The following is a 20,872-nucleotide window of genomic DNA, read 5'->3' on the forward strand; positions in this document are numbered from 1 at the left end:
GGCGCAGGGGGTAAGGAGTTCAAAATTCGTCCTTCTGGTCTCCGTGGTCTGGAAACTCATGCTGGCAAAATGCGTCACAAATCCATTCGTTGGGCCACATAGGTACTTCTTCCCGTCTGGAAGACGGTTCGATTGAAATCTGTATTTGTATGCGTTGTCTTCATCCACTTGGAGAAACTCAGCACTGGATAGTCCCTTGTACCCAGCTATGGCTGCAATGAAGTCCAAAGGAGTAACACAGCAGGAGTGCATTATCAAACATTGATCTTAGACATGGTTAACGACATTTCACTACTATTGATCATTACATGCGCGGTTCAAGCTGAATCTGATATATTGGTTCTCTGGCGGCCCGTCCAACTGAGAAAATAACCCACGTCGGCCACGATTGCCTTGGGGACTCCGCCCATCGTCCAGCTTCGCTGTATCCACCGCGGAATCGCCCCGCCTGCATCCGAAGTGGTCGCCATCGTCCACTCCAGCTGATTGGCATCGCTAGTCCTGCCCCTCGCATCTGAGTTCGAGGTCACCGCCGGTGTTGGCACTGACACAACCTGTTCCACGCTGGCATAGGATGCAAAAACCGCGTTTCTGGGGGCGGCGGATGCAATCTTCTCCCGTATCTCGTGAGGAATTGCATCTGTAGGTTTCGCCGTAAGAGGGATCTGAACCGTCGTGAATCCCTGACGGTCGAAGTTTGGTAAGTCGGCAGAGATGACTAGGCTGACGAAGGTGCGGGGGGCTATCAAGGCTGCTGGGTGGAAAGTGTGAGTGATGATGTTCACTGGCTGCTTGTTAGAGGCTGCCATCTAGATGCGTGGTGCATAGACGTGGGTGTTTTGAGTGTATGTAGAATAAATTAACGAAGCAAACGATATGACCTGCTGCAGACAGGGTTGATGCAAGTATCGATTGTATAGATGCAAATACAAGGCGCACATAATCGATGTATGCGTCGTATACGATTACACAAAGCAATTCACAGCCCACAAAAAGATCAAGACCTCAACTCACCATGCATTCCGACCTGCCTCCAACCCCCCTCGACTTCCCCTTCGGTCGGCCACTCCAACAACCTCTCCACAGAAGCCACACTGGGCGTATACGCCATCTCATTCTCGGAATGATTTTCCCTCAATCCCCTGCGGAACTCCTCCCACGAAGCCGAGCCGTCCACAGCGGCATCCTGGTGAACACTCTTCCGGCATGCCCAGAATTCCTCTCCTCGGACACTCCCCGTGCCGTTGCGGATGGTGCGTTTGAGGAGCTGGACCTTGGCTGTGGCGGGTGGGGAGGAGCGTTGTTTCGGGTCTACCTTGAAGGTATTCGGGATGGTGTCTGTGAGTAGAGTGTGGGCTTCTGATAGGGCTGTTTCGAGGAATCTGCGGAGTGATGGACGAGATGACGTTGGGGATGCACTGAGGGAGGGGTGGGCGGGAAGGGAGAAGAATGGGTGTGGGGAGAGGCGGATGAGTGGTGTAGACACTGTGGACTCGAGATCTGAAGATTCCATTTGAGAGATGGGCCCCTGATTAGAATTGTGAAGGCGGGATGGGATGTAAGCTAGGTGAGCTGGATGGTAAGCTCCGCTAGCTCCTGAATAGTAACTAGGATGTGGCTGCTGATCATCCATGAAGGGCCAGATGTGGATCTTGAGCCTCCGGGTAAATTTGGACTATGACTTGAGAAGCCGTGGCTTGAGTAAACATGTATTGTATTCTATAGCAACTTCTATCTCAAACCTAACTAAGGGTATATCGAAGGGCACGAGACGCTTTTCAGTACTCGGGCCTCGACAGGACATGAAGCACTCCACAGACAGCAGCTCTTTAAGAGCTTTGATATGTCTTCACCTAGTCAGAAGAATAGCTAGCGTATCGATATGCTCACCCAAAGCAACCTGGACGGCACGGCTGTCCGTCAGCGAAACATTCTTCCCCGGGTCGAACCTCCCGGACCTCGTCCTGCGCGATCGCGTCATGGCTCGTCTTCCGTAGTGGTGTCGCTATCGGACAGCGTAGACACATGTGTGCTTCCATAAGGTGGAAGCGGGCGGAACTTCACGTCGCACCCAGTCCATTCGCCTTGCACGACCTTCGCTACAAAGCAAATTCATAGAGCGCGTACTGCAGGCCCAACACTGCCAGTATCGAAGATCTCAATCAACCCGGCCCCCAGAGCTTCCTCCAGAGCCCAGCCAAAATTCATGCCGTAGAGATCTCTCCACTTCCTCGTCTTTCCTGGAAGTATGCCAGCGAATTCACCTCGCACGCGCTTCGCAACGCTGAAGCTCTTATCTGTCTCAACCGCGCCGTCCCAGCGATCGCGTAGAAGATAGACGGGGGCCTCGCCAGAACTGGATTTGTTGAGAAGAGCGAGGAGATGCTTCCGACCAGCTCCGAGAAGGCGAAGATATGGCCCAGTGTTGGGAAGTGATAAGAAGAGGGTCGCTGTCTCAAATAGAGACTGATGTTGGTTATTCGGAGTGTCGCAGGGCTGACCGGCGCTACCACTCCGACTAGGAGAAGCAGGAGCCGGAGTAGAGGAAGGAAGACCGGGAAGCGATGCGACACCCATGGAACCTTTGACGAGAGAGGACGATGACACCAAAAACCCGGCGCAAACAAGACCCATACGCTCCGATTGGGAAAGAAGCGAGGCTGGTATAGCCGATGTGTTTCCGATCTGGCCGAGAACTTGAAGGAATTTATCTGCGAGCTGATCAGGAAGAGCAACGCAGATAGGTGGTACGGCAGCAGGACGCCATTCACTTACCCTTAACTGAGGTCTCCAAGCCACTGCTTTCCAACACAAGCCTTTCCCAATCCTCTGTTAGAACTAGACAATCGCCAAGCCCTGCCGCATCATTCCCTCTTCCTGGGACGATCAAGCGACGAACACGACCGGCATTGACCAGATCCACAATTTCTTTCTCCACTTTCGTAGGCGCATCGATCAGCGTGTGAACATGAGCCACCGAGGCGAGAGGAGGTAGCGACCGGCGTAGATTAAGTACTTCAGCAATGCGAGTACTATTCATGCCAGCTCGAGCAGGGATATCCTCGAACATCTTGTCGCGAATGTAGTGGATGGCCTGAATCACATCCTCGACGGGAGCAATCTGTGCCACATAATGAGAAGCCCCCAAGTCAGGAAGTGGGCCCTGATCGAAATCACCCGTGTACACCTCACCTAGCTGGTCAGACTTGGAAGGGCGGGAAGATTGAACGGCGGCTTTCTGGCGAGTATGTCCGGCAAAAGGGGAGGCGCGAGGTTTGAAAGTGGCGGGTCTCTTTTTCTTTTGGATACCAGATACCGGAGCAGATGTTATCCGTAATGGCATGGCCCAGCTAGAAGAGAATAGAAGGGAAGGACTGCGGTTTTCGAAAACCTTGAAGAGACATCGTTCAAGATTTCGGATGCCCTCGAGTGATAAGAAATGTCTGCCTGAGGTTTCTTCTTCCATGTGATGATAAAGGGCGAGTTATCAGCACGTGACCACTGCCCCTCACTATTCGAACCACCTGTGAATCTACAGTTCTGGACCAATCAGAGCGCATACAGTGGTTCGCCCTGTCAGGCAAACCAACCCAACAAGGATCGATCATCTCAGCCAATAACGAAGTGATTGATCAATCCAGAGGACAAAAGCTCTTAGTTTAATAGAGGTACTCTGTAGATCGCTGTCAATAGTCCAAAATTTCTAGACAGGCCGGAAGCCACCCTGGAAATAATTAAGAAAAAAAGAGATACATCCTTCTTCTCACCCTGGATTCTCTTGTTTTTGCCCTTGCTTATCAGGTTTTTAGTGGGCCGTCCCACTCCTGCTGGCTTCTTCCGCCTTCGACCTCAGCTTTTTCTCACATGACGTAGCCATGAGAGAAGGGCCATTTTCGTCCAGGTTGTGACAAGTACAACGATCCGTGGTAGAACCAGCTGTATCAGCCCAGCATCCAGGTTGTCTTTGCCTTGTCGCCGTGTCACTTCTTCTATATCTTCTATGACCCTTTCTTCGTCAACTGCAGTTCGGGCATTATTCCTTACCATTTCCTGCAGCCCCTCCTTCGCCATTCCCCTGACATCCTCCCCCGCCATTTGGTTTAGAGTCCGTATCAATCAGCCAGGATGACAATTTTCATCGCTTCATTGTATGTCGACTATTCTCTCCTATTGTCTTCTGTTGCGCTGACATTTTTGATCTGCCAGATTCCTGCCGTATACTGTGAATTTTCATGACAACGAGTCTGAAGACCCAGCCGGCGCACTAACGAGCCCTCCTATATCGAACCCTCCATCTCAGGCTGTGACCCCAACGCCCAATGCTGCTATCAGCTTGTTTGAACGACAGAATGGTGGTAGAAAGGCGGGCCTGACGCCTGGGGCTACCACTGATCATGAGCGAATCTTCACATCGGACATTACAAAGGCTGAGCAGGAACCCTCAAGCTATCCATTTCCTACTGTGCTGGATGCAAATCTTCTCACCGAAAGCGAAGCCCATTCTCCCGCCTGGGGTGCCACCACGGCTCTGAACCAGCCTAGGGCTCGGCCGCCTATTTCGCCCTCCCCTTCGATCCTTAAACACCAGGAGCCCACTGTCTCTGTTTTGGAGCCTATTCGCGAAAAGACACCATTGAAGGTCGAACCCTTTCGGTCACATCCCCCGCACAATGCCGGGGATCGCAGCCGCAAAACTTCGTTCTCGAAGGCGGAGTGGACCGTTGAAACAGCAGAGCAGGGTAACGGCGGGTTGCGTAATGCGGTGCGATCAGCAACAGATGCAGGCCAATTAGAGGACAAAGTGTGGGTTGGCACGCTGGGTATGCCCACGGATGCATTGTCGCCTCACACCAAAGCTGCCATCGCCGAGAAGTTGGAGGATGAGTACGGATCGTTGACAGTCTATGTCAGCGACGGCGACTTTGACGGTCACTACACTCATTTCTGCAAGACAATCCTCTGGCCTGTGTTTCACTACCAGATCCCCGACAACCCGAAAAGCAAAGCATATGAAGACCATTCATGGATTTATTATGTCAAGACCAACCAGGCGTTCGCGGAGCGCATTGCGAAGAATTGGAAACGCGGCGATTCAATCTGGGTCCAAGACTACCACCTGCTCCTTGTCCCCGCGATGCTTCGAAAATTGCTCCCGGATGCACAAATCGGTTTCTTCCTGCATATAGCTTTCCCTTCCTCAGAAGTCTTCAGATGCTTGGCGCCTCGAAAAGAACTTCTCGAGGGCATGTTGGGTGCTAACCTTATTGGGTTTCAGACCGATGAGTACTGTCGACATTTCCTTCAGACCTGTAGTCGCATCCTTTGCGTCGAGGCAACCAACGAGGGACTCGAGCTGGAGGATCGGTTCGTTAACGTGGGTACATTTCCCATCGGTATCGATCCAACCTCCTGGGACAAGCGACGACAGGCGGCCGATGTGGAACAATGGGTGAAGACAATCTCGGAGAGATATGAAGGGAAACGACTTATTGTTTCCCGCGACAAAATTGACTCAGTTCGCGGAATCAGGCAAAAACTTCTGAGCTACGAGCTCTTCCTAAACACGTACCCTGACTGGAGAGACAAGGCAAGTACATTGTTGGCTGCCATATGCGCCCTTTATGCGATTGCGCTGACCCTTCTGGACAGGTTGTTCTGATTCAAGTCGCGACGAGCACCACGGAACAGCCGGAGCTCGAAGCCATGATTTCAGACATCGCCATGCGAATTAACTCGATGCACTCAACGCTTGCTCATCAGCCGCTGGTGTTCCTCAAACAAGATCTCGCTTTCCCGCAATACCTGGCTTTGATCTCAGTGGCGGATGCCTTGATGATCACCAGTCTGCGTGAAGGAATGAATCTGACCAGTCATGAATTTGTGTATTGCCAAGATGGAAAATACGGAAATAAGAAGTACGGATCTCTTATTCTGAGCGAGTTCACTGGAAGTGCGTCTGTTTTCGGCAACCACGCGCTGCTTGTCAACCCCTGGGACTACCGACAATGTGCCGAGGCCATCCATACTGCACTGACCAGGAGCGAGGGGGAGCGCCAACGAGTGTGGGAGCAGCTTCGCCGAGCCGTCCTTCGGAATTCGACAGGGAACTGGGTGAAGTCCTTCAATGAGAAGTTGCAACGTGTCTGGAATGAACAGTCTTCGCGTGAGATCATGGCTGTTCCGCGCTTGCCAGTCAACAAAGTGGAGGAGATGTACCGAAAATCCGCACGCCGATTGATCATTGTGGACTATGAGGGCACTCTTGCGTCATGGGGTTCTCCCAAGAGCATCATTGTCACGACTCCACAGCGAGCCATTACCACATTGACAGATTTGACGGAGGACAGTAAGAACGTGGTTTATGTCATGAGCTCACGAATGCCCGAAGAGATGGAACGTCTGTTCCGACGAGTTCCCGGCCTCGGGCTCATCGCGGAGAATGGCTGCTTCGTGCGAGAGCCGAACACCGAAGAATGGCTCAAGTTGACCAACAAGGAGCGGACGGACGCCTGGAAGGAAGGCGTCAGTCAGATTCTCAGCTACTACCAGGAACGAGCGGAGGGCAGCTGGATCGAGAAACGCCACTGCTCCCTCGTGTTCCACTATGGCTCGGCGGAAGACCACGAAGCTGCCTCTCGGCTGGCGTCTGAGTGTGCAGGTCATATCAACGATGCATGTGCCAGTCAGGGGGTACATGCCGTTCTCATTGACCGTGCACTCGTGGTAGGACCAGCAAATACGAACAAGGCCTCGGCGGCGGAATTGGTATGGCGGGACTGCCTCAATGCGAGCCAGAAGGACGAGCAGATTGCGCGGCCGGACTTTTTGTTGGCCATCGGAGACGGTCGCGACGACGAGCCAGTGTTCCGGTGGGCTAACAAGCTGGAAAGTGCAAAAGCAGTTGGCTATGCGATGACAGTCACTCTGGGGTCTCGCAGCACAGAAGCCAAGGCCACTTTGACGCAGGGAGTGACTGGTAAGTAGTGTTGTCGTGCCATGCTTGGATCATAAGCGATGTAGAATGTCTCGCTGACTCCCGACTGTTCACAGGTGTCCTTTCTTGCCTTGAGAGACTGGCAAATGCGTCACCAGCGCACTAAGCACAGAGATTCTTCTTTTGATTCGATCGATCTACGAGGGTACGATGCAAATGGCTCAACAATTGGATGTATTGGGATAAATTAATTACACCGCAGCGTTGAAGATAAAAGAAGTCAGCGGGCGTAATGAACGGAGTATCTGGATACGGGATTTGAGGAGAATTTCCATTACAGATAAAAAATAAATAAAAAAATGCGAGAACACGGATGGCACATACAGGAACATCTCCATGAGAGTCGAAGTCTCTCAGTTCGTAGTTTTTCCGGTGAACTGGTCAACTGGACAACAACTGTAGCGGGTTAGTCAGCGTTCGGCTGTTAACGTAATTCCCGGGTGAACCGCCATCCCGGGCGAGCCGCCACCTTCTGTATCCCATATAAAATGGCACTTTTCAAGGCTTAGATATCTCAACACCCAAATATCTACAGGGGGCCAAATTTAGGTGTATGGTATAGTATAGTCATATACTTATAATCTATGGCCTCCTAGCATATGTATATGTTCAGCTAACATAAAATACGCCTGTAATTTTGGTAATTTTAACTTCTAAATATTAAGAGAGAGGAACAACATTTTAGCATCCTAAGAAAGAGTATTCATATACTTTAAACTATAAATATTCTAAATATCTTACTTTGATAATAGCATAAGTAGCTGTGGTTGAGATATCTAAGCCTTGAAAAGTGCCATTTTATATGGGATACAGAAGGTGGCGGCTCGCCCGGGATGGCGGTTCACCCAGGAATTACGTTATAGCTCCAAACATACGAAGAACCGAGGTCTGGTCAGACCTGATCCGAAGCGCATGGCCGACGTATTAATGTTGACAATCAACTGCGACATTAGCTACGGTTTCCGGCATGTCTCCAACCTCTCTTTTATTTTACAGAACTTTCGATTTCTCTGAACAGCTTGGCTGGCCTAATCTGACCTGATCTGTCAATTTATAAAAGTGTCGACTCCTCTTCCGGCCGTAACGACAACCCATCGCGATGGCGTCCCCCGCAGCAAATCAGGCCTTTGAGGAGGCGATCAAAGTGACTCCTGTAAATACCCACCGGTACTCGGCCGTCTTGCGGGATGAATGGTGCATTGGTACCGGTACGTCTCCTACATTTGCATAATAGCGATTTGAGATCATTGCGAGCTGATTGACACCGTATAGTTCCCAACGGTGGATATACAACAGCTGTCCTCTACCGATTGGCCATCACACATTTCGCGCACACACATCCCAGGCGGTACGATGCCACTGCCACTCCGATCTCTATGCAGCTTGCGTTTCTACGTCGCACGGCCGTCGGGCCGGCTGTGTTGGAGGTGCAGGATACGAAGCTCGGGGCTCGAACCAGTACGATACATGTCGCGCTGTTGCAGCCTAGTGAGAAGGGGAAGAAGAAGGCACAGACTGGGTCGTCGGCCTCGTCTGTGGACGAGGAAAATCTGGAAGTCAAGGTCGCGGGCTACATCACGGTGAGCCCCGCGACGGCTGAAGTGGGCGTTTCGGCGCCCTCGAACTGGACGTTGCTACCTGAGGCGATTCCCGGGTCGGGGCCTCGGGGTCGCGTGAACCTTGCAGCATTGCGGGAGACCGGTCAAGATGGGCAATGGGTTCGGCTGCTTGCACCGTTTCCCAAGTTCCGCCGGGCGTCGCAGCAGGTTGAACTGTACGGACCTGATCCGGCGCTGGGCAAGCCGCCGGTGGTCGACCAGTGGGCGCGGTTCCGGCCAGGTGGGAACACGGAGGCGCGGTGGACGAATGAAGGTGTGGCGTTTCTGGTGGACATGTTCCCGATGGCGCTGGATGGGTTTGACACCATGGGCAAGGCGACGAAGGAGGGAGACGATGCAGATAACGCTGCAGGGACGGAATCGGCGAAGGGAAAGCTGGCCAAGTACTGGTACCCGACCGTGACGCTGAACATCGACTTCAAGAAGCGGTTACCGGCGAGCGGGGTGGAGTGGCTGTATAGCCGAGTGCAGACCAGGTCGGTGCGGAACGGCCGGACCGATCTGGACGTGGTGGTTCTGGATGAGGAGGGGGATGTTGTTGCGCTGAGCACCCAAGTGGGATTGGTGGTGGACGCTAGCCGAAATATCGGGCAGCGGAAGTCGAAGATGTAGGCGAGGTTTCCCCTGCATCGTTCCCCCTCTCTCCTTAGGCCACTGAATCTACGCACGAATGTCTTTGTATGTACATATATATCTCTATACGGAGTATATACATTAGAAATAGAATATGGAGTGGAGATGACGGTCACAACGAAGGAGCAGTTTGTATCCAAAATGCCATGGCATCCGTCACGACTGTCTTCTTTTTCGCCCATTCCAAATGACCCCCGAGACCGCCGCCGTTGTTCTCGTCACTTTCTTCCTGCACCGCCTGCGCACGCACCCAGTACTTCCTTCCGACCCGAGCCACGACTTTCGTGCGGACAACGACCAGGCCAGGCACACGGAGGGGTTTCTTGTAGCGGACGTCCAGCTGCGCTGTGTAGATGGCACCCCGCGGATGGTCCCCGGAGGCCGGAGCATGCATGGCGACGGCCAAGGACATGGCCTCGTCAAGCAGCGTGGCCACGACGCCGCCATGAGCGGTGGACGGATGGCCACTCACACCCGGCGTCGCCAGATCCACCATCATGATGATATCCGGAGGAATTGGGGAAGGCGCCGACGACGGGGTTGCGGTGGGACTGGGCCAGACGGGGACCTCTTGCGGAGGCGGCGGGAGGTTGCGCCGGCGGAGAGTCAGACAGTGCGGGATCGTGGAGGATGTAGCCAGTGTGCCGGCGAAGAAGCCATCTTCGCCTGTGTGTGGCTTGGGGAGTCGAGACCAGGTGCGGATGGGATAGTAGTCTGGGGAGTTGAGGAGGGAGTTGGACCAGCCGATGGCGCGAAAGGGATCAAGCAGGGCGGGATCGGCCGTGGGTTCGCTCATGTAGGACGTTGGCGGAGGAGCGGAGGGAGGGTGGTCTTTTTCAGCCATTTTGAGAGGGATTGATTGTATCAAGGAAAGAGATAATTGACGGTGAGAGGGACGAGAAGGCAGGAAATGCATCCAGAAAAGTGCCTGTTCGATGTGTCCAACAGCAGCAACGAACCTCGGCTACAACTCGGATGAAGAACCATAATGCCGATTGATCATCGTCAGTTTTTTTCAGTTTATCTGGAGTAATCAGTTGCCAGATAGATGATCATCTGTCAAGATATGGGATCTGAGCAGAATATCATAATTGAATCCGATATCGACCTTCATAAGGAAGGTAGTAGACTGAATGTGCTAGTAGTCCTACGTACCACTCGTAGGTACTTTAGTATGTAGCGGGCATGTTCTCTGTTTGGGAATGTTATCTCCGAGATTGATTCAAGACTAGTCATCTAGTGACGAGGACAAAGATAATAACGAGATCTATTATTCTGTATGCTCCGTAGTATTTATTCTATGGACAGGATAGTCAATGATTCTGGCACTATCTATCTGCTACAGGCTAATTTACTGGATAATGACTACCTGCGTTGTCCTTCCCCAGGTATACATTCAGGTACCCAACGACTTCTGAGCACATGAGCAACAACGGCATTCTTCTGTTCTTGAATGGTATGATATGACTCTGATCCATCAGTATTATTCCTCTAATGCTTCTTGTTCCTTGTGCGACCTGTCCTGAATAATAAAAACAATAACAACAACAACAACAACAATGATAATAATAATAACAACAGCTGATGATGAATGCTGAGTTACACTAGGTACCTCCGGTGGTTCCTTGATTTCAACTGTACTCTGCTCTGTGCTCTGTAGGTATCTCCGTAGACTCTGTAGAGTGAATAATAATCGATTGGCCATCAACAAATAAAGTGGGTTCAGTAATTTAGGTAGTAGACTAAGGTAGGTTACGTAGTGGATACTATGTCCTTTGCTAGTTGCTAGTTGCTAGCACAAATGTGGTGCCTGACTTGAAGTTCCTCGCAATGTTATTATCCATCAGTATCATCACTTGTAGTCGTAGACCAATTCTTCACGGAAATGAAGGATTGATTGATAATGAATCCTTCTATTTCAAGTCCGACAGTCATGGGACCAATTCAGAAGCAGAAGAATAGTGATAATAGTAGTAGTAGACAAGACCATGGACTAGCTAGGAACGTAACCAAGGTATCTCCCTTAGTCTGCACCTAACCTCCTACAGTCCTACTACCCAAGTCCAAGTCTTAAACTAAGATCCTTGGTTGAATTCGAATAATTACCGTTTTCGACGAGAATTGACGCTAAACTGGCATTCCTGATCCTCCATAGGTCCTTTCCTTCTAACACAAAATAATCTAAGACTTGTTTGTTGGAGAGAATTGAACCTTCCCTCTTGTTTATTTCCCTCTTTCTCCTCCTCCTCTTCCTCTTCTTCCACCTTTCTCCCTTCTCTTCCCTCCCTCTTCTCTCTCCATCATCATCGTCGTCGTCGTCATTAACACTAATAATCTCATCCGGTTAGGATTATTTGCATCCTCAATAACCTTATCAATTGACTGTCGATCTTCTCACATAATCAAAGATCTCCACTTTCTCCACCATGCGCTCCATCGCCATTGTCTTGTCCACCTTGGTGGCTGCCGCTGCTGCTAGCAACAATTACACCTTCCCCGCGGGCTTCAACCTCGCCCACGTTAGCTCTACTGACAAAGGTTCGTTACTGAGGTCGCTCGTCACCCTAAGTGGTCAATTGACTAACATGGAGACGATTCATAGCTGCTTGGTGTCTGGCTGAGCGGAACAGCTGCCCGAGTATCTGTGATGGAATCGCCGATAGCAACTCATGTGATTCCGTATGTTTCGATGAACTGAAAAGGCCCACCGCTCTCAATCCTTACCAGACTAATGCGATAATGGACAGACCACTCTTCAATTCTCTTGCGTTTGCAGCAACGGTACCGAGGCCGATGTGTCCCCGTACATGCAGACCATCCCCTTCTTTGTCTGCCAGGAAACCTACAAGCAGTGCATCGCGGCCTCCTCGACTCAGGATCAGGATGAAAAGTGTACTGCTGCCCAGAAAGAGTGCGGTACACTGAATGCGACGGCCTCTTCTACCTCCTCATCGACCACTACCTCTTCCGCTCTTTCCACCGCCACGGCGAGCGCGACCGGGAACCAGGCTGGGTCGACTGCCACGGCCACCACTACTACTAGTAGCAGTGCTACCGCTAAGGCGAGCAATGCTGCCATTCGCCTGGTTGGAGAGCACGCCACTGGTGTGTTGGCTACCGTGCTCTTCTTTGCGGCTCGTCTCCTGCTGTAAATGGGGTGGTGTGCCATGTTTTGCGACCATGGCCATACCTATCACATCCATTGAGTATGCCGACCATGGAGCGAACAAGACGACCACGGAGATTGAATACTTCAACCGCTGACTTCTCTGTCTAATGCCTGTTCGTTGCCTGTTTTCCGCACTTTTTCCTCGGAACACTTGACTCACTGCACCGCAATCGCAATATTCCCCCGCGTTCATGTCTCGTAATTGAGCCATTTGTGATATTATGATCCTGTATGCACTATACGCTTTTCATGACTGTCCTTAATTGGAGCCTGCAAATACCTGTTGGCGATTAGGAATTGACTAATTCATGGGTACGACCCGATCAATTACTGGACGTGCTGGTAGCTTCTGAACTTTTAATCATTGCGGCAATGCCCTTGGACGATAAACCGGCCTGTAGAGTGATAGGTGTTGGCAGCCACCCGTGGTCAGCCTGAGATTGTGGAAAATTCCCCTTCTCTAAAAATGTGCTGAATAGTCATGGAAACAATGTGCAGATCTGTTTATAATGGTGAATTTATTAAAGTAATACGTCTGTTGTTGGCTTGAATCAGTTCAGTCCACCTCCAGAACGTCTCTTTGTCAGCTGTTTTCTCCAACCAAAAAGGGCCAATTCGCCAAGAGTTTTGCCCACACTGAAATTTCGCCCTTCCTGGCATCATCGAACTTATCGAATATCGATAGCCTCTTGGGACTCTCTCCGCCCCTCTCTTCTTTTTCTTTGCTAGACCTTCTCTCTCTTCTCTCTCTCCCTTTCCCTCTCCTCTCCTATCTACGCCCATTATGCCCGCTCCTACCACCACCCTCTTGATCGAGGGTACCTTCACCGAACTCGCCGATGAGTTCGCCCAGTACATTGACGCCCTCCGCAAGAACGAGGGCGCCAGCCTCCAATCCGAAATCGCTCCCCTCATTGAGCCTCTTCGCCAGCAAGAACAGTCGGAGGAGGAGCCCGATCGCAAACAGCGCGATGAAGTGCTGAAGAAGTTGGTGGCTGCCGCCGCTGTGTTGAATGCGGCCCCAGAGAAGGGTGAGTTTGTGTGGGCGGGTTGCTATAGATGAATCCCCGGAGGATCGAGACAAAGAGAAGGAGCTGGGTAAGGCTGACCTTTGCAATCTTACAACTAGAAATCATTTCCGCCTACAACCTCATCGTGCACTTGGTGCACCAGGCCTCCAACCCGGATATGTTCCTCTCCCGCATTTGCACCTATCTCGCCAAACCTATCACCACCTCGCCTCAGTTTGGCCCCACGCTCGCAATCTCCATCCTGACCACTATCTTCAACACTCTCGCTCCCACCGACTCCAGCCGTTTTCACGTCCTCCTGGCCATCGTCGCCGTCATTCGCCAGTCCGGCTCTTCGTACGCCTTCGAGGCTCTGAAGCCCCAGTTGGCCGCTCAGCTGCCCACCTGGTTGTCCGCCTGGGAGTTGGATGATGAGGATGCTCAGAAGCTGCACCTTGCCGTTGCTGATGCCGCGCAGGCTTCGGGCGATCTTGAATTGGCACAGACTCATGTGGTGCAGGCCCTGCAGACGATCCCCGCCAACGAGGCCTCCAGCAAGGAAGCGCGCGACCTGGCCGTCCGTGCCTTGACCTCCGCCCTGAAGAGCCCCGGTGTTTTCGATTTCACTTCGTTGACCGCCGCCGATGCCATCCAGGCTCTTCGCTCCAGCGACAGCACCCTTTTCGAATTGCTGGAGATCTTCACCGCCGATACTCTGGACGCCTACGAGGATTTCGTCGCGGCCACCCCTCTCGACTCCATCTCTGGTGGTGTTCTGGCCGATGGCGCCGAGGCTCTGCAGACCAAGATGCGCCTATTGACCCTGGCTTCGCTTGCGGCTTCGACTCCCTCTCGCTCCCTCCCCTATGCTACCATCGCCTCGGCGCTGCGCGTGCCCGTTGAAGATGTGGAAAAGTGGGTCATCGACACTATTCGGGCTGGTCTGGTCGAGGGCAAGCTGTCGCAGCTGCGTTCCGAGTTCCTGGTGCACCGGGCCACATACCGTGTATTCGGTGAGAAGCAGTGGGCGGAGGTGCAGGGCCGTCTGATGGTCTGGCGCCGCAGTCTGGAGAGTGTGCTGGGTGTCGTCCGCACCGAGCGGGAGCGCTATATCCGGGAGAGCATGCAGGCCGCGGCTGAGGAAGCCGGTCAGGGCAAGTCGGGCGAGAAAGGAGCCAAGGGCGGTGACCGGAGACGTAACCCCCAGCAACAACAGCAGCCGCAACCCTCACAACCACAGCAGGCTCGGGAGGTTGAGTTGGTTGGAGGTGCTGAATAGATTACTCGCTGAGGGGAACAAGGATTGCAGCGAGGCAGGAGAAAGCAAATAGACTTTGTCGCCACAAGATGAAAAAAAGAAGAAAAGTAATGATTGGGGTGTCCTTTGCTTTATTTACTTGTCTTGTTCATCTGAACCAGGAGACCCCCCTTTTTTTCGTTCGAATTTCCCGTCCTTTTTTCTTATTTCCATTTCTACAATGTTCATATGGTAGCTACTTCTGTTGTTTAGAGACGGGAAGCCCTGGATGCATGTTAGTAGTTAGGAATGGGCCAGATCAATCAATCACGAATCATGTCTTGTTTATCCTTTCTGGCGATATGTTGGAGGCAGAGATTGTATATTCTTTGGCTCTAGTATGACAGGTTAAGACGTGGGACGCTTTGTTTCTGGCAGGGTGGACTAAATGGGATATGTCTATATAAAACACAAACATGAATTTTCTTCCAAAAAACAGACATATATTCAATTCGACGGGGAAGATGCAGGAAGATCGGAAACAATTGGCGGTCAAATGCCGAAGTCAACACAGTTCGATCAGATAGGCTGGACACCCTTCTTCTCGAGTCCCTCCCTGATTCGGGAATACACTTCATCGACCGTCCCCGTGGCGGAGACGGACAAGACCTTCTGCTGTTCCTCGAAAGCCCGCACAACGGGCATGCTGGTCTCAACAAACACCCGGAACCGCTTGCGGATCGACTCGGCATTGTCGTCGTCACGCCCCGAGGTCTCCCCGCGCTTGAGCAGCCGCTTCTCCATCACCTCCTCGGGACAGTCCAGGAACAGAGTCATTTCCGACGGGCAGACGGTATCCTCGAAGAACACGGCCTGGTCGAGTTTGCGCGGGAACCCGTCGATTAGGAACCGGGCCTTCTTCTTCCCGCCGTCAGCGGTAGCGCCGGCACCCGCCGCCAACGCATCGGCCATGGCGTTCGACAGCAGCGCCACCGTGATCTCCATGGGCACGATCTTGCCCTCTTTGATGTACGTGCGGATGAGGTCGCCGTACTGGCTTCCCTCGCGGACCTGTTCCGCGCGCAGCAGATCGCCTGCGGACAGATGGATGAAACCGTAGTCGCGGACTAGGTTGGAGGACTGCGTGCCCTTGCCGCTGCCCGGTCCGCCTAGCAGGAAAACGACGGTGACATCCTGTGGAGAGAAGCGCGGGGTGGTGTTCGTCGAGGCCTGAGGAGGGGTGGGTTGTGTAGGAGGGACGGCTGGGGGATTCTGTGTGTTGGCCATGTTTTATTTTGCTTGTTATTGAGGTGGTGTGGTGTTTTATTGATTGGATTGCGGCTTGCGGACGCCTGTGCGCGATTTCACCAATAGGATGTAGGAACCGGTGCCAATGGCGAAGATAGTCACGAAGGGGAGGATTTTGAATTGGGAGCGGCTGTATTGAGACCTTGAAGAGGAGGAGGAGGAGGACGGAGAGGAAGATGGGGAAGAAGAGTCAGGTTTAGAAGAGGAGGAAGAATAGGGGCGGCGGTGATGCTGCAGCTGTTGGTGGTGGTGGTGGTGGTGGTGGTTGTGGTGGGGTCCCGGTGATGATCTCGCGGGATGCAATATCGACAGCAATTGAGCTCGAGTAGAGAGGCTGGATGATCGCAGGGCTCCAGAAGAAAAAGACATTCCTTTGAGAATAGAATTAAAGTTTGACTTGATTCTAAGTAACAAACTGGGCTGGTGAGGCCGATGAGGAAGAGCAGCGAGAGCCTTTTCTGCGACGGGGATGGAAAATGAGTCTAATAATAACAGCATGTAGATGGCGGACAGAAAAATAAGGCATGCAACAGTCCAGAAGTGGCTTAGCGTGATATCTGTATACTTCTCCTACACAGCAACGGTCCCTCTGTCTGAATACTTGATCTACGACAACACAATCAGCTTGCTTTGAACTTACAATAATGATAATACTATTTTGAGATAAACAGGTCAATTAGTCGATAAACAGACAATCAAATTGTCATGGAGTTGTACAATATTCAACAATTATTGACAGTCTATTCAGTCTATTCTGCACTGGCTGACTAGGAAGAGAAAAATAAGGGAGTCAGGAGCAGTGAATGATTTAGATCTCAGCAATTTGTGAGATATATGTTATAGTCTTTTAGATTCAATTGAAATTGATCGTGGGTACGCTCTCTGTTAAAGCTTGGTTTCCTCAAGGCACCTCAACTCCTCCTTCCTCCTTCTCTCTCTCTTACATACATACACACACTCTCTTTATACCACACTTCACCCTCTGCGTACCAGCGTCTCATCATCTCGCCATGGCTAAACCAAAACAGCAAAATAGAGGCCAGCAAGAAGGCCGGGGATTCAGATTCGGTCGAGGAAGAGGCGGTAGATCCAACAAACCCAACTTCAATTCACATGATACCGAAGACAACAACTCCCGCTTTCAAGCAAAAAGCTCCGAACCTAGTGTCAGTTGGACTTACGCCTCAGACTAAGCAATCTAGGACACACTGACGATAACCTAGGCATCTCGTGGCAGAGGCGGATACAGGAACCGTCCCTCCGGAGGACGAAAGCACAATCTCAATGTCAGTCGTCTTGCTGTTCTGACTCGATGAGTGTAACCCAGCTGACAAAGGATACCCAATAGAAATCTGGAAACTTGCAGAATCCAGGGATTGCGTCCATTGTTGCCTCTACGGGGAATGTGAAAGCCTCTGTACCCAATGGCCTCACCAGCAGGACGAGTAATGCCTTTTCGAATGCCTACCAGACCGGCAGTTCAAACCGTGATGGAAAAAACCTCACAAAAGGTGAGGATCCACTTGTTCCAAGTCTTTGAAAGTTAACAGACCGTCTCTAATAGCTATCTAGCATACCCTGTTTCTTCGTCAAAGCTTAAGTCAGAGGAAGACCGCGGTCTTTGCCCTCGGTCTCTGCAATTCGTTGCTACGAAGAAGAGCTTCCACCAAGGCCCAGGTAGGGATGCACCTGTCGTGGTGAGAGACACTCTACCCGCCAAACTTTCGGCATTTCAGCGTCTTCCCGGCGAGCTACGTTGGAGGATCTATGAACTCGTATTTGACGTTCACCGAGTCGAAGTACTGCGTTCGCGGGACAAGAACCCAGAAAACAATATCAAGCGAGTCCATTACCGCCTCTATCATCGCCAGCTGCGACCTCGCGATCCAAAAACACATACTGCACCCTCAAGTGAAGGACGCTTTACTTGTCCTCCCCTCCCCATCGCGCTTCTGATCACATGTCGCAGCATCTATCGTGATGCGCTGTGCCTGTTCTACTCCAGGACGCAGTTCATTTTTAACACGACTCGCACCGTGATGCGCTTTTTGAAGATCACCAACAAAGAAGCTCAAATGGCGATCCAGCACATCGAGCTCAACCATACCATGTACAGCGAGCCTGCGTTGCTGAATTTCCGGTGGTACAAGTGCATGAGCGACATGGCGTGGTATAATGCCTGCGATGACCTAACTGTCTACTGCAAGTCGCTGCGTGTCCTTCATATCGATATGAAAATTCGAGACTGGCCCATCAGTCTTCAAGTGGGTGAGCGGTGGTCCTTGCCCCTGCTTGCCTTTGCGCGCTATGGACCACGGCTCGACTGGGTCGATATTCGCCTTCACATGGGCAGCTTCAAACAGGACCAGCTTGAGAAAGTCGCTCGGGAGATTGAGGAACAGATTATGGATCCAACGGCTTTTCAGATTCGCGAAGATGAACGACTGGCGAGGGAGTTGGCGGGGCCTGTCAAGGCCAAGGTCTTAAGACTTATGTTTTAGTTTGTTTGGTACCTGTTCATAGCGTGAAGCACTGGCTTTGATATGAAGAGCGAGAGAAGGGGCGAGCCAATGGAGGAATGGGCAAATTGAGACAGAAATGGTTGGAATTTGCAGAAGGATCAATCGTACATCGGCATCGATAGATGTTTCAGGCAAGTAGATAGTCTCTGTTAACAGAGATTCAGGAAGTAAGTATATGATTCTAACAAGTATAAGGAAACGCGATGATGATCGATATGTACATGAGTCATGATTATAGGCAAGTGTAAGAAGGATAAAGTGGCCGCAAGTTTGAGATCACCACAATGCCTTTGTTGGATTCGCAACCCTCGGACATGCGACCTCCTTTATTTGCTCTCATGAGGCGCAAGATCGTCCGTAGGTTGAGCCTCATCGGACGGGACTGTGTGGTATGCCTGCATACGACGTCGCCGGATGAATAAGTAAATGCCGGCCATGAGCCCGCTCATGGAGCATGCAATCAAAACAAAGATCAGGAGCCCCCCGACCCCTTGGATAAGCTCATACGCTTGGTTTACAGCTTTGGCTGCTTCCTTGGCCGTGCTGTAAGAATCCGCAACGTCGTCTTCATCGGACAGCTTCGAGCTGTACAGCAGCGAAGGGTCGTCAGGTGTGGGCTTTTCCTCGCCCTCGAAACCCGCCAGTCGCCAATTGTCCGGTGTAGTGGTGCGATGAATGGCAGAAGTACCCAGCACGTTCCCGTCCTTATTCACTGCTTCCACCGAGACCCAGTCCAGATATCCGTCAGCGATGTACATCGTTTCAAAGTCGACCTTGGTGGTATTGCCGACCAACACGGGGATTCCGTTCCGCTCCTTGCGGGCGTAGAAATTCCATGAGGCGATGTCTGTCGCTCCGTTCCAGCTGACGTGGAAGATAGTCGTGAGGTCTGTCTCATCTGTACCGTACACTGTCGAGACCACGTCCGGGGGAGTCAGAGGACGACCCTCAAAGGGGAATTTGTAGGACCGGTAGGTGGAGAAGCGAGTGGATGCAAAGCTGGCCTGCATGAGGACTTTGCCGTCGGGCGAGTGCTCGCTTTGGTAGCCTCGCTCACTCCAGCCAACAAAGACGTTGCCATTTGGCAAGCGCTGAACGCTACCACGGAGCCGAGTGAGACCTCCATCCGGGCGGTCGTAACGGTCGAGCAGCCGTGCTGTCATGGGGGATGCACTGGTATCCACCTGCACAAAGAGAGCAGCGGAATGGTCTTCGTCTTGCCCGCCTTCATCAGAAGCGTTGTTCAAGAATGAAATAGTTGTATGCGTTCCATTTGACTCGACAAACCGGACATGGTGCTGCTTAGAGAACGTGAAATCCTGCGCGAAGTCTGAAAATTTTCCCCCAAGTCTCCAGATAATGTGTCCATCTTGTCCGGAAATGAGGTAGATTGTGTTTGTGAACCGTGCGGACAGGATATAGTCACCGGCCGCGTTCTTATCCACGGCGTTGACATGGACGTAATCCCAGCCAGGCTGGCTAGACGGCGAATCCCAGGGATTGACTTGTACAGACTCATGAATGGGGATGTGGCCGACAGAGCTCCATTCGTAGAGTACAGCCCCGGTAGCTACATCCAATTCCACGAAACCACCAGTCATCACCCAGCCATGTTCATCCGGACGCCCCAGATCTCCAAGATCCATGTACTCAGGACGGTATAGGCAAGCTAGGGCTGTCTTTCCGCCGTCGAGGATGTTGAATTCGTGCATATTGAATGCTGAAAGATCATTTGTCACTCCAACGGCATATTCGGGCTCGTAATGCTGATCAAGGACGTATCCTAGTCCCTTTTCCCTGCCATCATCGTGATACGCATGCTGCAGGATAAACGAGAGATGAGGTCGATCATCGATGTTGTGCACTGCCTTGAAATCGAAGATATTTCGATTGTCAAACATGCATGAACCAGCCCAGATCAGGGTCTGACCAGAATTAGACTCGTAAGTTGGGTCCACGCTTGAAGTCTTTGAGAGAGACATACCCCGTCTGCGTCATAGATATACGGTCCGATTTGGCATGGCTTCCACTGCTTGGTGGGAGCCTCCGGGTCAATCACGCCATATGGCGCGACGAACCAGTACCCCGGGCTTACAGCTTCACGGTCGTAGTAAGCAACATCGAATCTTAGCGCTCTAACTTCGGGAAGCTTAATCTTGTCAGTCCAAGGTCGTTCAGCACGTATTGGAGGACATACCGTGACAAAGGACATCAAATCATCGTCAGAATCGGCAACCCCATTGCGGAAGAGAAGTAGAAACAAGACCCAGAAAAACATCATGCTCAAGGAGTGGCTAGGAGGAAATCTCCGTGAAAAAAAATAAAGAAACAGGTGAGAATAAGAAGCAAAGGAAACGATATTAGGTCTCGAGGGAACTCC

At 51.7% G+C, this 20,872-nt stretch overlaps 10 protein-coding genes across 10 annotated transcripts; 5 read left to right on the forward strand and 5 right to left on the reverse strand.

The window, feature by feature from the left end:
- Positions 1–317: 317 nt before the first annotated feature.
- Aspvir_008246 (SRPBCC family protein) lies at positions 318–1,513 on the reverse strand (the record flags this gene model as incomplete). Its single annotated transcript, XM_043271419.1, has 2 exons — positions 318–784; positions 1,015–1,513. The coding sequence occupies 2 exons, from the start codon at positions 1,511–1,513 to the stop codon at positions 318–320; spliced, it is 966 nt and encodes a 321-aa protein (XP_043127354.1).
- A 599-nt stretch (positions 1,514–2,112) lies between these two features.
- Aspvir_008247 (Stk19 family serine/threonine-protein kinase) lies at positions 2,113–3,343 on the reverse strand (the record flags this gene model as incomplete). The annotated part of the gene is made up of 2 exons (XM_043271420.1): positions 2,113–2,711; positions 2,776–3,343. 2 exons carry the CDS (start codon positions 3,341–3,343, stop codon positions 2,113–2,115), a joined length of 1,167 nt encoding a protein of 388 aa, XP_043127355.1.
- Positions 3,344–4,125: 782 nt separating this feature from the next.
- Aspvir_008248 (putative alpha,alpha-trehalose phosphate synthase subunit TPS3) lies at positions 4,126–7,100 on the forward strand (the record flags this gene model as incomplete). Its single annotated transcript, XM_043271421.1, has 4 exons — positions 4,126–4,148; positions 4,207–5,587; positions 5,650–6,976; positions 7,051–7,100. 4 exons carry the CDS (start codon positions 4,126–4,128, stop codon positions 7,098–7,100), a joined length of 2,781 nt encoding a protein of 926 aa, XP_043127356.1.
- A 993-nt stretch (positions 7,101–8,093) lies between these two features.
- Aspvir_008249 (thioesterase family protein) lies at positions 8,094–9,225 on the forward strand (the record flags this gene model as incomplete). The annotated part of the gene is made up of 2 exons (XM_043271422.1): positions 8,094–8,202; positions 8,267–9,225. The coding sequence occupies 2 exons, from the start codon at positions 8,094–8,096 to the stop codon at positions 9,223–9,225; spliced, it is 1,068 nt and encodes a 355-aa protein (XP_043127357.1).
- Positions 9,226–9,358: 133 nt separating this feature from the next.
- Positions 9,359–10,090, reverse strand: Aspvir_008250 (PaaI family thioesterase; the record flags this gene model as incomplete). Its single annotated transcript, XM_043271423.1, has 1 exon — positions 9,359–10,090. The coding sequence occupies one exon, from the start codon at positions 10,088–10,090 to the stop codon at positions 9,359–9,361; it is 732 nt and encodes a 243-aa protein (XP_043127358.1).
- A 1,582-nt stretch (positions 10,091–11,672) lies between these two features.
- Positions 11,673–12,398, forward strand: Aspvir_008251 (uncharacterized protein; the record flags this gene model as incomplete). Its single annotated transcript, XM_043271424.1, has 3 exons — positions 11,673–11,784; positions 11,849–11,925; positions 11,994–12,398. The coding sequence occupies 3 exons, from the start codon at positions 11,673–11,675 to the stop codon at positions 12,396–12,398; spliced, it is 594 nt and encodes a 197-aa protein (XP_043127359.1).
- Positions 12,399–13,199: 801 nt separating this feature from the next.
- Aspvir_008252 (PCI domain protein) lies at positions 13,200–14,704 on the forward strand (the record flags this gene model as incomplete). The annotated part of the gene is made up of 2 exons (XM_043271425.1): positions 13,200–13,446; positions 13,545–14,704. 2 exons carry the CDS (start codon positions 13,200–13,202, stop codon positions 14,702–14,704), a joined length of 1,407 nt encoding a protein of 468 aa, XP_043127360.1.
- Positions 14,705–15,241: 537 nt separating this feature from the next.
- Positions 15,242–15,949, reverse strand: ura6 (uridylate kinase ura6; the record flags this gene model as incomplete). Its single annotated transcript, XM_043271426.1, has 1 exon — positions 15,242–15,949. The coding sequence occupies one exon, from the start codon at positions 15,947–15,949 to the stop codon at positions 15,242–15,244; it is 708 nt and encodes a 235-aa protein (XP_043127361.1).
- Positions 15,950–16,980: 1,031 nt separating this feature from the next.
- Aspvir_008254 (uncharacterized protein) lies at positions 16,981–18,471 on the forward strand (the record flags this gene model as incomplete). The annotated part of the gene is made up of 4 exons (XM_043271427.1): positions 16,981–17,136; positions 17,194–17,256; positions 17,319–17,481; positions 17,543–18,471. 4 exons carry the CDS (start codon positions 16,981–16,983, stop codon positions 18,469–18,471), a joined length of 1,311 nt encoding a protein of 436 aa, XP_043127362.1.
- Positions 18,472–18,818: 347 nt separating this feature from the next.
- On the reverse strand, positions 18,819–20,773 carry Aspvir_008255 (uncharacterized protein; the record flags this gene model as incomplete). Its single annotated transcript, XM_043271428.1, has 3 exons — positions 18,819–20,417; positions 20,477–20,641; positions 20,690–20,773. The coding sequence occupies 3 exons, from the start codon at positions 20,771–20,773 to the stop codon at positions 18,819–18,821; spliced, it is 1,848 nt and encodes a 615-aa protein (XP_043127363.1).
- Positions 20,774–20,872: the final 99 nt, after the last annotated feature.

Source organism: Aspergillus viridinutans, assembly GCF_018404265.1.
Source record: "Aspergillus viridinutans IFM 47045 DNA, scaffold_6, whole genome shotgun sequence".
Classification (NCBI taxonomy): Eukaryota; Fungi; Ascomycota; class Eurotiomycetes; order Eurotiales; family Aspergillaceae; genus Aspergillus; species Aspergillus viridinutans.